Here is a 15050-nt window from a genome sequence, read left to right on the forward strand (position 1 = left end):
GAGAGAGAGAGAGAGAGAGAGAGAGAGAGAGAGAGAGAGAGAGAGAAGCATCCCCACTAAGTGCAGCCACATTCAAGATGTTGTTTTCGAGATACATGTATAAGGTTTTGACCAAAATTGATAATTTTTAGACTAATTTGTATATCTTTGATGGGATCATCATGTCTTGAATACACTTTCATCTACACATTCCATTAAATTTCATCCCAATCTGCTTGGTAGTTTTGGAATTGATTATGGACTAAAAAGAAACATCTTTAGACCTAATTTGCATATGACTGATGAGATCATGTCATGAACAATTCTTAATCTAAACACCCCTAAAAATGCTCCCACCAAATTTCAGCCTCATCTGCTCAGTAGTTTTGGAATTAGATTTTTTTTTACCAAGACACATTTTAGCCCTAATTTGCACATCACTGATGAGATCATGTACTAAATACTTATTATTGAAAATATCTCAAAGAATGTTCCACCAAATTTCAATTCAATCTACTAATTTTGGAATTATAGATTTTTGACCAAAAAGACACCGTTTAAAACCTAATCTGCATATCACTGATGGGATCATCATGAACAATTCTTTTATAATGAAAACACCGAAAAGAATGTTCCCACCAAATTTCAGACCTATCTGCCCTGTAATTTTTGAGTTTAAGTTTTTTGACAAAAAATCAGACACTGGTAAGATCATTTTGATTTTAACAATTTTGCAACTAGACACCCAAGGTAGTAAGTATACCCACCAAATATGGCAATCTGTCCAGTGTTTTTTTACTTTAATTTGTTTACACACACACACATACACACTTTTTCATGCCTAAAACATTACTGAACCTAAGAAGTTCAGTTGCGCTAATAAACAATTTCACTAATTTTTTGCAACTATCACCACAGAACTGTGTCCTTACATTTACCAAGACAAGATTGGTACATCAATTTTCAAACTTGTATCTGGGGCTATTTGGGGAAACAAGCATGTTTCAACAAATTTAAATATCTCCAAATGCACCTGTGGTTGATAATAGTATCATGGTATTAGCAGCACCTATATGACAATTCTCAGTACCTGAAATACAATATTACTGCCTAGGCACTCATAAAAATAATGAACTTGGTCGACACCACTTCCGCTTCACGTGCTTCACAGCATTACTATAAGCTCTTACGAATAAGTCAACCTTCTTGTTCTATTTTGACTCAAGCTCTCTAGCATGAGGTAAAATGCTATTGCAGGTACTGAGAATAAGTCAACACATAGCTCTAATAAAATGACCAAGAACAAGAACACAGAATAGGTGTTAAAGCAGAAACACTGCAGTAACTTTATTTTGACCAGTTTGCTTGAATTACAACATAAAGTATCTGTATGAAATCAGTGGTATCAAGTGTATCTTCATGGTAGGGTCTTCTAAAAAGTCTGCCTGGCTACCATACATTTCTGAAAATATAAAATGAAAAGTTTCGTTAGCTTTTCTGCAAAGACTGATACCTGAGTAATTAATATGTATCAAACAGTGTACCAAATTCATGTTGTTGGGTTTACCAGTACTACAGTACACCGTTTCCTCAAATGACATACCATATGGAATGCAGCTAAGAAGCTAAAACATATTTTAATGCCACAACTTGTCCAAATGTATCAAGATATTTGTTGTAAAGGTTGAAGGTAGGTAAAATCTTATGGAAATCTAGTTTTGCTGTAGTGTACCTCATGTAAAATAAAATGGTCCTGACGGAAGTTATTCTCCAATGCATATATTCCTAAAATATGCAGCAAGCATATACAGGCTGGCTAGTTAAAAAAAATTTAAAATACCCTGAAAATAAGTTCCCCACAAAATTCCCAAACTTTGAAAATAATTATTTCCCTTTGTAAAGTGGATCTACCAATGTAACCATTCAGTACAAAATAGACAGAGTATCATAAATAGAATGGAATGAACTGTCAATCTCTCAGTGCATTCTTACACAACGCCTGTAGCCAATGCATTAGTCTGTCTTCTAAAATTATGAGTCCTTAGTCTCAGTTATCAAGATTCTCGTCGTTGGGGGCTACACCTACCTAGTGAGAGTCTGGGGTATTATAATGTCGACTATTGTGCGAAGCAACATGGCCACTGTCACTGCCTGGACAAAAATGATTCTAAATTATCATTTTCATCAACTCCTTATATATTCAACAGAATCATGGTAAAAATGTTTGAAACCCATCTTGTTAGATTTATTAAAATACTCTTAGCAAGAACTGCTATTGTGTTACTACTAAGGGTCGTGTTGTGGGTCAGTCTCTCTGTGCAGCCACTTTGTAACAATAACTGACACTGTAACATCCCAGACTCTCACTAGGCAGGTATAGCCCCCAACAACGAGGGTCTGGGGAACCAAGACTACTGTGTCCTCTAGTAAAAGACATGTTGTTGGTCAAAATGATCAATATTTTCTTTAGTTATGAGTCACCACATAATATTAGTAAGGGGCAGGGGAACACCAAATCTTTGTACATCACATAAAATTGCTGTATGATAGATGTGTGCTACATTAGCATAGAGGGCACACTGTACTCTAATGTTCAGTGAGACTGAAGAATACAAAATATACTAGCACCAATATATATGTTGTGTACCATCAGTGTGCCCTCTAATGATAGCCAAATTTTGTTGTTGTGAGTCAAAATGAGAAAAATTGGCATTCCTTCAATTGTGAGTCACCACATAGTAAGAGTTAGGGGAACACTCAATTTTGGTGCGTCACTAGAAATTGTGACGCATCAAATGGCACACTGTGTACCATAGCTCATTTTAGAAGTCAGATAAAATGAAGGAGACTGTGATATAAGGGTTAGGGATAAGTACTGGATAAAGTTGACAAAATGGTTGCTAGAGGCAGCTAGTGTGAACTTGATATCACAATGGTCAGTCTAGTGTCCTTTATGTGGGACTGATGTTCTCACCTTGACTGCAAAGATTGGTGGAGTTATGGTGTACTATCGTAACCTTCTGGCTTCACGTTCTGATTCTAGCAATGTTAGGATGTCTCCTTCACGAACTGGTCCTTTTACATTTCTGATAATGGATCTGTTGGAATCATCCAAGAATTCCACTCTGACCTGGGTACACTGTCCCTGAGATCCTGTCCTTCCAAGAACCTTGGTGACCTGTAGGAAAAATCCACAAAGACATGATCACCATGGTAATAGTTACTGAATAGCAATACATTTAAATGGGAAAATCAGTTTTTTTCATATGAACTCGGTTATATGTTAATTATCTTCAATTATTCTCAAGACACTTTCTATGGGGGTCCTCTTTCTATGGGGGTGGGTATTGTACGGAGATATATTTTCACATTATTAAAGACTCAAGATAGAAATATTGGTACAAAATTCATGTTCCTGTTCTACAATATTTACCCCTTCATTATTAGATTACTTATTTTTATCAAAATGATGAAGGGAGTCATACCTCTGGCTCTACAACTATTCAAACAACAAAGTAAACAAAGAATTGAACTATATAATTCATTGTTTAAAAAATGCAAGACAAAATACACAATATAAAGAATGGAACTACGCTTAAAAAACAAGTTAAATTAGATAAGAATTTGTATATTTTATAACGTTACATCTTTGTGGGGGGGGGGGGGAATACCTAGAATGTGTGACAATAACACTGACAATACTTCTGTACTAAATAACCCAGTCGGTTTCCCTGATGTAGAAAGTTGAAAAAATAAATGCAGGCTGTGACACATTGGTAATTTTTATTTGTACATTTGTACATCAAAATATTAGTAAGGGTCTAGAGACTGAGTAACAACGTGTGCTTCTTGACGGTAGATCCGACACTCACCCGGCTTTCTCGAGGCGGGTCTTTTCCTGCGATGTGACATTTACATACAGCATTGAGCAGTTATCAATATTTATTAAAATCTCTCAGTGTAAATATTATTACGTCTGTGTCCTTCGTGATTACAGGAGAAGAGCTAAAGGGAACAACTCGGTAAGTAGCGGAGTTTACGGAACCCTGATGAACATCAAGCATTGATATGTGCATGTCAATGGAGGCCGCCATCTTGATTTCAATCATGTGTTCATGTGAGCCGAAGGTCTCTCAAACTTTCCAACCGGTTAATGAATAATTGTGCTACCTAATTGAAATAAAGGTTAAATAGAATGCTGTGCGAAATATTTAATTAAAGGTAGGTAGTTGTTTTGGGCTGCTGAATTCAAGCAAACACAGAAAGAAACCTACTTTTGCTAGTTTGATTGGCTTGTCCATACTGCCTCTTTTGGAGTAGCAAGCGAAAAGGATGACGGGTTGCTGAACGTTGAAATCGTGGGTTTCTGGCTTGTACAAAGCAGTTTTAATATCTTGTAGAGTTCAAAGTACTGTTATAGTATATTCGACTTAAGAAAAGTTGGCAATTATAATTAACTGTTATCAACATTACCAAATAATTGATAATATAAGAATAGTACAAATTATGAGCAATTTCGAGCAATATTTAAAAGTACCGTGCACGAGGCTAGGTACCCCTCCATTTCCAAGATGGCGACTGCAACTAAATGGATTCAGTTGCTTCGGAACTTTTTAGCCGGGGTAAGTATAATGTCTGGTGTATTGCGTGTCGTTGAGTTCACAGGATGATTTTATGTACACTTTTCACTATTATTTTTTGCACCATATGTAATCGAGGTCGGCGAGAGATATTTTTTTTACTACAATTGAGTTTGCGTGTCCATAAAATTGAACATTATTAATAATTATGTTCACACAGCTGCAGTCCTTGCAAGTTGCAACACTGTTGATTGTAATTTCTACATCCCGTACATTTAACTTATATTCTGTATATTGAACACAAAGAATTTTTCACAAGGATTTCCCTTTTCCAGAGATTGTGCATGTAGCACAGAATGAAATATTTTTAGTTGAATATATAGTCTGTCTGTCTGTCTGTCTGTCTGTCTGTCTGTCTGTCTGTTTATTTATTTGTTGTTGTTTTGGGTGGAGGGGTGATCTAGAAAATTTTCATAAATTTTCTTGTCATGTCCCAAAATGTTAGTTTGTAACTTTGGTAACAGACGACTATCGTAATCATAACTGTGTTATTTTGGTGGGTGTATCAGGATTCCGAAAAGTCCTGGTGAACTTGAGTCCTACCTGAGAACTTTACTAAGTAAGGCATATTATAAAACACAAAAAAACCTGTGTGGTTACGATTACATTTAAATTTAGAATAGGCTGGGTTGGTAGATTTTTTATTTTATTTTTTCAATGTTTTTTTTTTTTTTTACATATGTGAGTGTCTAGTTCAGGTAGTTATGTTTTCTGTTGTTTTCCATATGGTCCCTGTGTTATTGGTTTCTTCTCATCAGACGTACAGCCATTGCAGATTGGAAGAACGGTTTTATATTGTCTTTTTAAGTTAATGTTAGTTTCCGCGTCCACTATTTCTTGTGAGGCTTAACAATTTTCACGATTTTATTTCTTTCTTTCTCGAATATGTAAAAAAAGTTTAGGGTCGGCGTGAAAAACTAGGTGGGGTCGGATAACCGGAACCAAATACCTTTTTTTATTAGCTCTAACGTGCCACACTTTATAAAAGCATTGTTTATTTTTTTTATTTTTAGCGAGATTACCAGTCAAGGTTAGCACTGAGATATGCAAGAAATCAGTCAGCAAGGTAAGTCATGAAACAGTCAATAGACCTGCTTACAGCAGACAGAATGAGACTCGATTCTAACCATGTCCTGTTCTAACACTGTCCTGTGAAAACCTTGAGCATATTCCTAACATGCCAGCTCTGTCCTGGTGTGCAAATAACAAAAAAAAAATCAGGCCCAGTGGGCAAATATTTTAAAAGTTAGAAAAACTAGTGTCTGAAGATGGCCTTAGTCCCTTTAATAGTAGGTAAGGGCTTCAGTCCCAGGTTCCTGTTAGAGCCTGTATAGATAACATAGGATGATAGGAATATTCTTTTATTCTGGAACCAGTTTTTCTATTGTGCTGCTGGGCAATCACTTTTTTTCACCAATATCTTAATTTAAGTCTGAACTGGGCTTTTGTAATATTATGTCAGTAAGTTGTCATAGACACTATGATAGCCACGCATCATATTATTATTAAGCATGCCTTTTTTTGTGAAAGAGAAATGACAGGTAAATGAAACTGGTAAAATAGTATGTTGTAGAATTGTAATGTTCATTGACTATGGTTGTTTTTTTATGTACAGAACTGTACCAGAACCTAATATACCAGGAGGATCATCTCATTTAGTTGCTGATAATTACTATTTCACAAGAGATGGACGTAGACTTGCTCTGAAACCAGAAATAGTCTTTTCACAAGTAAAGAAGCTTCCAGCTTCGGCAGACAGGTAAGTTATACATATACACGTCAACAAGTGTTAAAAGGTTAAGAATGGTTTATGTGAAATCTATCTGAGTTCCTATAGTATCTTATTGGCTAGTGATGGATCATGGTATCTTATTGGCTAGTGGCTCACTTCATCTTAATTTCAACTTGTCCCATTTAACTCACCCCAATTTGAACTCCCCCAGTGTCCCCCCCCCCCATTTCCACTCACCCCCAACTTCAACTCGCCCCAATTTCAGTGCATTGGATTTGTGGGTAAATTATTTTTTTTTTGTATTTTCTATTATATGTTAACATCAAAAGTCTGGTTTTCTTACCAAAATGAGGGATACACCAAATTGAAAGTCAATATAGTGCATGCACAATGTTTTTACGTCTACCATAACGTCTTTTACAACTTAGGAAAGGCAATCATGACCACATCACAGTAATCACAATACAATTTCACTATCCATTAATTGATCCTATCAAACTTTGTACTTTAATTGTTGAATCTTAGGCTGAGAAGACACAATAGTTAGCTTTTGGATTGGATGGCAATCAAAAATGGATACAAATATAGGCATGGAATAGAACTTTACGTTATTTATGTATTTTGCATGTAGGCTTCTATCAGTGCATTCCCAATTTTCATACATGCACATGTAAATCATATAGCAAAGATCTGTAAAATACTTTATTACGGGGTTTTGGAAGGGATTGAGATGAGTTGAAAATGGGACAAGTTAATAATGGACTGAGTTGAAACTAGGAGGAGGAGTTGAAATTGGATAGGTTGATATTGGTGTGAAGTGCAATCTTTTTTGGCCTCCATTTGTACCTCATTGGCATGTAGGTAAAATCTACACAAGTTCTCCAGCTATTCTACCGTGGCTGTATTGCAAAATTGTGGTGCAGTGCTAAGGTCTCCATGACTTTGAAAAGTGAAGGGGTGGCCTCATTTACATATCAATTTGCATAAATGTGTATATTTTCAGATCATAACATTTGGCAGTGAAAGATTCTGAAATGTTTTTGACACATACAAAGGCTTGAAATCAAATAAATTCCTATTTTTGGCAATGATCCACTAAGCAAATGAGAAAACACAAAAGTATAAAGAACTTATTGCAGTCCAACAATTTCAAACATTTAATAATAGTATAATTCATCACACAAAAACAGAGGGGTAGTCAACACAAATGATGGGGTGGCCTATGAAAACAGAGGGGTGGTCAACACAAATGAAAACAGAAGGGTGGTGCATCCCTCAAAAACCCCTCGTGGAGAACACTGCTAAGGTGTGTGCATATCTATGTAAGTTTTACCAGATTTTAAATACACATCAGTTACTAGTTTTAAGGTGTGGCAATCTCTGAGAGTTGTACCAGATTTCCCTATCTATCTGATTTCAGGGTTTTCAAACTTTAGACCACTGAAGATTGTATACTCATGTAAATGTTTGTTTTGTCAGCTTCCATCATATACAGTGTTTTTGGTAATGAAGGGTAACCTGGTACATTTTGCAAACATTTTCATATTTTGCACCAAGATTTTGGTTGGTTGAAAACTTTCGGATCGTAGATAGCATTTATTGTTGTGCTAACCCAACACCAATAATATGCAAATTTGAGATGGTTCTATCAGATCTACTCAGTTGATCATCAATGCCGCAATTAATAATTGTAAATTTAGCCTGTATACAGCACTGTTTTGTGACATCATTAGCTGTCGTACCTTCCAGCCCCTCACATCCAAAGCTTGTCTTCATTACCGTTAACAAGCTGGTAATTACGCAATTGAAAAATTTTAATGTATGCCTAATATTAATAATCTGACTGGCCACAGTGCTACAATGATAACATCAGATTATCATTATTCAAATGAAGTTGTCATGTACATGTACACACGTTACTTAGAAATTGACCCAGCTAAGTGTGAGAAATGTATTGTACACACGTTACTTAGAAATTGACCCAGCTAAGTGTGAGAAATTTATGAAAGGGGACATGTGATAGTTTATTCAGTTATAATCATAATAATGTAAATATAAGCTACATGTTCTGGTGTTTGATACCAACTTTTGGGGACATGGCTACCTGAATCAGTTTTAACTGTAATCAAGAAGCTAAATGGATATGAGGGCTAAGAGGTACAACTGTTAACAAAGTAATACAATAGTGTAGTAAACAGGCTTGTATGAATTATGTCTCTGATCAACTGAATTTACCAAATTAATCTATTTTCTGTATTTGATTTCGTATTTTTCACTGAAATATGTTTCATTCAGGTCTTGTTTATTACATAAAACACAGGAAAGAAAAAAGATAAGGACACTTTTAACTATCATTGGGTTTGTAAATATAAATAAATGTTGATAAATTATTCAGTATTTAGAATGATGATATAATGAAAAATCATTATTATTTGCTATATGATTGTGATCAAGAACTGGTATATGATACAATGTGGTTGACGTAACAGAATGTCAGACTTGCCATAAATGAGGCCCTCTAGTGGCAGGAAATATTAAACTTGTAGGGTTTCCTCAAATGAAAATACCAGTAACACAATGTGTATATTAGGTTTATACATGTTGCCCCTGACAACCGATCAGTGTGACCCGGGATGAGTGAATGTGGATGTATATGTGAAAATAAAGCGATGGGAATGCAGTTATAGATGTAAAGTAAATATCATCAAGTAATCACCACAAAATGAGCCGTGGTATTAAATACCTCATTGTATGTTCTCTTGTTAAAATGGTCATATGGATGAGGATTGGGTACTTATTTTGGATTTTTGAATTATAAAACATTTTTATCATGGCTTCCTACTTGAAGAATCAATGTGAATCATTGTTGACCAAGTCTGTAGCTGTAATTCAATACACTGAAAAAAGCTAAAAAATGTGTGAAAAATTTGTTATTGTAAATACAATAACAAACATTTTACACACTTATCAGTCCTTTGCCATTTATTGAGTTATAAACAAGGACTTGGCATATGTTGTTTCACGTTGATTTTTCAAGGAGGAAGCCATAATGAAATAATTTTATAAATCCAAAATCCAAAATAAATACCTTAAACCCTCATTAACCAGACAAATATTACACTACACTGCACTGTTCTTGAGACTCAAAATAGAAGAATTGTTGTGAAGAGTGAAAGGAATGACTTTACTTACAGGAGTTACAAGATAACAATAAAGCAATGATTTATGTTTTCATAGTCATACTATAAATGTGAATATAGTACATGTACTGTAAATTTGGTTGGGAGTTGGGTTAAATTTGACTAACAAAGCTACCTTGACTAAATTGTGTTTAGAGTTTTAGAATTTGAATGATGAAAATTGCAGCAAATTATCAGTTTTATAGCCAGGGGAAACAAAAATAAAGTTTTAATTCTTATTTCAATTCTTCTAGAAAGTGGGTAAAACATGATGATTATTTTGGCAGGATTACTTTAAAGTTTTACACTTCTATCACTAGATTTGTGAGATTTAGAATCTAGAACATATCAACCCTTGAAAGTAGCATCAAGCAGTGTAACACAATGAGCAAACATTGCAAGTCTTGATAAATCACAGGTTTGCTTCTATCTGGATAACAGTTTATTAATAGCTGGACTTTGTAATTGTCTTTGACAGTGTCAACATTAGACAAATAATCAGTCAAACAATCGGTTCTGATAACTAAATACATACACTATGCTTGCACTGATTGACACTGCCTTCATTCTGAACTTAAATTGACAATTTCTGTATCCTACTTTAGAAAAGGCTTGCGGTGCACAGATATTAAATAACATATCTCTGAAGTTTCAAAATATTTATGACAAATCCAGCTATATCTAAGTCACCCTTAAACCATTTCTTTATCATTAATCACTGAAAAATGTGACAATTTATCTGTTCTCGTTTGTGAAGAGGCACGTGGTACACAGATCCTGGACAACATTTCTCTGAAGTTTCAAAACATTTATGACAAATCCAGCTATAGCTAAGTCACCCTTAAAAAATCTTTATCATTAATCACATCGCAGGTTGTGTCGTGATTTATATGACAGAATGCCCCATGAAATAGAATGCTAGTAATTTGCTTTGTATAAACTTTACATCACACCACGGGATGACATAAGAAATTTATCATGATTAACTCATTCTTGGTCCAAATTACATGACCTTAGAATTTATAAACAACGTCATGCTTTGATTTTGTGAATTACTTTGCATTATTATATACCTCAAAGTAGCATGTCTGGGTAAGGCAGTTGAAAGACAGTGTTTTATACTAATGATAGTGAGGGAATCAAGTCATGATATAACTGTTGAAAGACGGTGTTTAATACTAAACATAGTGAGGGAATGAAGTCATGATATAACGGTTGAAAGACTGTGTTTAATACTAAACATAGTGAGCCGGTTGAAAGACTGTGTTTAATACTAAACATATTGAGGGAGTGAAGTCATGATATAACGGTTGAAAGACTGTGTTTAATACTAAACATAGTGAGCCGGTTGAAAGACTGTGTTTAATACTAAACATAGTGAGGGAGTGAAGTCATGATATAACGGTTGAAAGACTGTGTTTAATACTAAACATAGTGAGCCGGTTGAAAGACTGTGTTTAATACTAAACATATTGAGGGAGTGAAGTCATGATATAACGGTTGAAAGACTGTGTTTAATACTAAACATAGTGAGCCGGTTGAAAGACTGTGTTTAATACTAAACATAGTGAGGGAGTGAAGTCATGATATAACGGTTGAAAGACTGTGTTTAATACTAAACATAGTGAGGGAGTGAAGTCATGATATAACGGTTGAAAGACTGTGTTTAATACTAAACATAGTGAGCCGGTTGAAAGACTGTGTTTAATACTAAACATAGTGAGGGAGTGAAGTCATGATATAACGGTTGAAAGACTGTGTTTAATACTAAACATAGTGAGGGAGTGAAGTCATGATATAACGGTTGAAAGCCTGTGTTTAATACTAAACATAGTGAGGGAGTGAAGTCATGATATAATGGTTGAAAGACTGTGTTTAATACTAAACATAGTGAGGGAGTGAAGTCATGATTTAACAGTTGAAAGACTGTGAAACATAGTGAGGAAATTAATGTCGTAACATATTATGCAATCCTCTACACGTTTTCCAAGACTTACACTTATTATAAATTACCTATGCATAACACTGTAAGTACGAATGCTTATACTGTGAGTATACCACATTAGCACTCCTGTGTCGTAGGGTCCTGTTACGTTATGATATACCCAAGAGTAGCATGTTTGGGTAATGCTGCAGAAAGAATGTTTTCTATAGTGACGAAATCAATTCACAATAAATCATTCTGCAATCCACTAAATGAATATGTTCTAAGTTTAATTGTCATTTTCACCCGTTGTCCATGAATTACAGTTATTATACCATGTAAGAGCCTGGTTCAACCAAAAAATATGGAATATATTCTCTGGTCGTTCTACATCACGACAATGCATGTCTATGCCACAACAATGTGTGTTTATGTCACTGGTTTTGCTGTGTTCGAAATATGACTTTATGAGTCAAAATGTTCAAAATTGCCATTACTTTCCCTGTTTCTTGTTTATGTTACTGGTGATGGTATAGTTATATTATTGCCCAATATTTTTCTTCATACAGCCGGAAAATACTCTAAGGACTGTCAGTACTCATCTAGCGACTTGTAGTGACAAGGGCCCCTTAATTCACTTGTATTTTCCTTGGCTGAGCAAAGAAAAATATTGGGAAATAATATTTAATTATTACTTTTATGTGAAGAATACTGCAAGTACTCATGTATACACCCCAAGTACTCCACATAGGCACTCCTGTGTGTCATGGGTTCCGTCATATTATGGTATACCTAATTATAAAATGTATTGGCAGCACTGCAGAATATTTAGATAGTGAAAAAATGAAGACATAACATACTGAACAATCCTGTATGTCAATGTGTTCATTATTTAATCACTCTTGTCACCTGTGAGACAACACAGACAAAGTCTGTGATTGTAACGCATTACATTGGAAAAAGCTAATAAATGTGTGAAAAGGTTGTTATTGTACGTACAATAACACAGATTTTACACATTTATTAATCTTTTGCAATGTATTGAGATACAAACAATGACTTGGTATATGTTGTTTCACGTTTATTTTTCAAGTGGGACGCCATGATACAATTGTTTTATAAATTAAAAATCCCAAATAAATACCAAAGCCTCATCTATATATCCACTTTAATTTGTAAGCACCCTTGTGCTATATTATATAGTATTCAATTATAATTGTAATGCTTAACATGTTTAGAAATCTCACTGATTTCATACTTTCTCCTTTCTCCAAAACTCATTGAAATCAGAACCAATGAAAATGGGTATTCAGAAATCATCAGTAACAATTCTATGGTTTGAAAATTTCAAAAACCCCTGTACACTGGTGAGACTTGCAACATTGCAAGAGCTTATGTCTGAGTATTCAAATTAGAGAGAACTGTGGGATATTCGGTGTACTGTACAATATGGGATAAATTTGTCACGGCAGGTTAAATATTGATAAACATAACTATTGTATACCCTTTGCTAATAACTCATGAATGGAAAGTACTAGTAAGGCACTTTAAAAATTAATGTGTGAGTGTGCATCTACAGTATGCAGTGCTTTATCAACCCTCAATGAAGTAAATGTATAAATCACCAAACTCTGGAGAACTTTTCATTCAGTAATACTTAATGTTAGGTTATACCATTGTTAAATAACGTGAGTCTCCAGTTTCACCTTATAAAGTGAGCTTGACCAAACTCACACACATTTCCTTGCAGTTGACAAGTTATGGTTTGTAGTATCATGTGGTCATTTTGATGTAATATGTTCAGTTGCTATATCTCATTGACAACCATGTGCATTTGCATATATGTATGACATTCTCTCTGTTTATCATTTTATTTTTATTTTACTTTGCAGTGGTACATCATCTGTTCCTGCCAAGAAGTCGTTACCAACTCCAGGCAGTGAGTATCGGTGGGACATTTCAAAAGATCAACCATACTTGTAACAAGAAAACTTTATTACATTGCCTGTGGCCAAACTGTGTGTGACATGACATCTAGGATTGTAAATGAATGGAGTGGTTGTGTAATTAGAAACAGTGTTTAAAAAACTCATAGTATACCTGGGGAGTACACCTGGGGGGCAAACATCACAGATACCAGTGACCAATGCGGTAATAAAAAAAAAACTTTGTTTATAGTCAAAGCACACCTGGGGGCAGCATCTGACCAATCCTGTAATTAGAAGAAGTTTTTATAGTCACATTGCACCTGGGGGCATCATTTGACCTATCTTGTAATTGGAAGCAGTGTTTGTAGTCGCTGTTCACCTGGAGGGCAACATCTGACCAATCCTAAGGTGAAGTTCAGTAGAGCGAAAAAATAAACATTAATTGAAATGTTATAGTTCAGTGTGTCTATTTGAAAGCAACTATTATAAGCAGTTTCCATCACCACCACGTTTATGATTATATTCCGATTTGCTATAAAATTTACCCCAAAAAGTTATTTTGAATGTTATTATTGTAGACAATACTAGAGTGGTATGCATTTGGATTGATTACTTCAAATAAAGTTTTTGAATGTTAAATTATCTGTCGTCACCCAGCGTACACATTTTTTGTCTACATCATTCATTTAAGAAAAAGCCGGTATCCTTTTTCTGTGTGACATCTGGTCGGGTATGTTAGTAAAAGAAACATGAAAGTATGGACACACATCAGTGCAATGAAATCAACACAGTCTAGGTGGTATGAAACCTAAGTCATTATTTTAGTACATTTCTTTATTTGATTTAGTCTTGTGTTGTGTTGAACCAAAATCTCTACAGATTTGCTATGGTGTTAAGCTAAATATCCAGGCTCACATATGTTCTGGTTTCCTCTTACCATAGCAAGGGATTCCAGCTCTGTAGGCCTTCTACTGAACCATTTCACTAAAAATGCTAACGTTATACCCAAAGTATGTGCACTCAATTCATCGTTATTTTACCATAGCAAGGGATTCAAACTCAAGGACTCCTACTGAACCTTTGAGCTTAAAAATACTAATGTTATACTCAAACTATATGCATTCAATTCACCGTTAATACAAACTATACTGTGGAGTATTTTATTTTGGTGAGAATGAAGGTTCATGGACTAAGTCCATGGTTACAAAATATGTAAATTTCTACTGAAAGAGTCAAACATTTCTTTGAAAGCATAATACTAATTTTTCTCTGACATCTCACCAGCATTGTCAGGGATGTACTACAAGGTTAACCAAACATGTTCATCAACTTGGTAAATCAAATGACTTCTAAAGGTTATAACGCACAAGCAATCGTCGACCAAGACAGATTGAAGGCACAATGCTAAAAACTTTTGAACTGTTTGTGCATTATAACCTTTGTAAATCATATAGTTAAATATAGAGTGTGGCATTGTAAATACTATTATTGTTACACAAATCTCCTGACAAAACTCATTAAAACTGTAAAAAAAAAAAAAGAAAATCAAAATTATTTTATTTTATCTACATGAAAACATCAGCTTGTGAACATTTTATCAGGATTGGAACACAGTCACTTCTATACAACCTGCACCTGCACATTTTCAATATTGCAATTCTATACAAG

General features: G+C 34.7%; 2 protein-coding genes across 2 annotated transcripts; one reads left to right on the forward strand and one right to left on the reverse strand.

Annotated features, from left to right (window-relative positions):
• Positions 1–1295: 1295 nt before the first annotated feature.
• LOC144436603 (small ribosomal subunit protein eS28) lies at positions 1296–4297 on the reverse strand. The gene is made up of 3 exons (XM_078125426.1): positions 4254–4297; positions 2954–3157; positions 1296–1441 (listed from the first exon to the last, which is right to left on the reverse strand). Exons 1-2 carry the CDS (start codon positions 4278–4280, stop codon positions 2987–2989), a joined length of 198 nt encoding a protein of 65 aa, XP_077981552.1. The 5' UTR covers positions 4281–4297; the 3' UTR covers positions 1296–1441; positions 2954–2986.
• A 251-nt stretch (positions 4298–4548) lies between these two features.
• On the forward strand, positions 4549–13969 carry LOC144436630 (NADH dehydrogenase [ubiquinone] 1 alpha subcomplex subunit 7-like). The gene is made up of 4 exons (XM_078125458.1): positions 4549–4601; positions 5633–5685; positions 6235–6378; positions 13347–13969. Exons 1-4 carry the CDS (start codon positions 4551–4553, stop codon positions 13435–13437), a joined length of 339 nt encoding a protein of 112 aa, XP_077981584.1. The 5' UTR covers positions 4549–4550; the 3' UTR covers positions 13438–13969.
• Positions 13970–15050: the final 1081 nt, after the last annotated feature.

This window comes from Glandiceps talaboti, chromosome 6, assembly GCF_964340395.1.
Source record: "Glandiceps talaboti chromosome 6, keGlaTala1.1, whole genome shotgun sequence".
Lineage (NCBI taxonomy): Eukaryota > Metazoa > Hemichordata > Enteropneusta > Spengelidae > Glandiceps > Glandiceps talaboti.

Bases quoted from the DNA above. Each gene is read 5' to 3' on its own strand.
- LOC144436603 (XM_078125426.1), bottom strand. From the start codon at position 4,280: ATGGACAAGCCAATCAAACTAGCAAAA. The intron at 3,158-4,253 runs GTAGGTTTCTTT...TTTTTCCTACAG, and splicing joins AGCCAATCAAACTAGCAAAA to GTCACCAAGGTTCTTGGAAG.
- LOC144436630 (XM_078125458.1), top strand. From the start codon at position 4,551: ATGGCGACTGCAACTAAATGGATTCAGTTGCTTCGGAACTTTTTAGCC. The intron at 4,602-5,632 runs GTAAGTATAATG...TTTTATTTTTAG, and splicing joins TTCGGAACTTTTTAGCCGGG to CGAGATTACCAGTCAAGGTT. The intron at 5,686-6,234 runs GTAAGTCATGAA...TTTTATGTACAG, and splicing joins GCAAGAAATCAGTCAGCAAG to AACTGTACCAGAACCTAATA.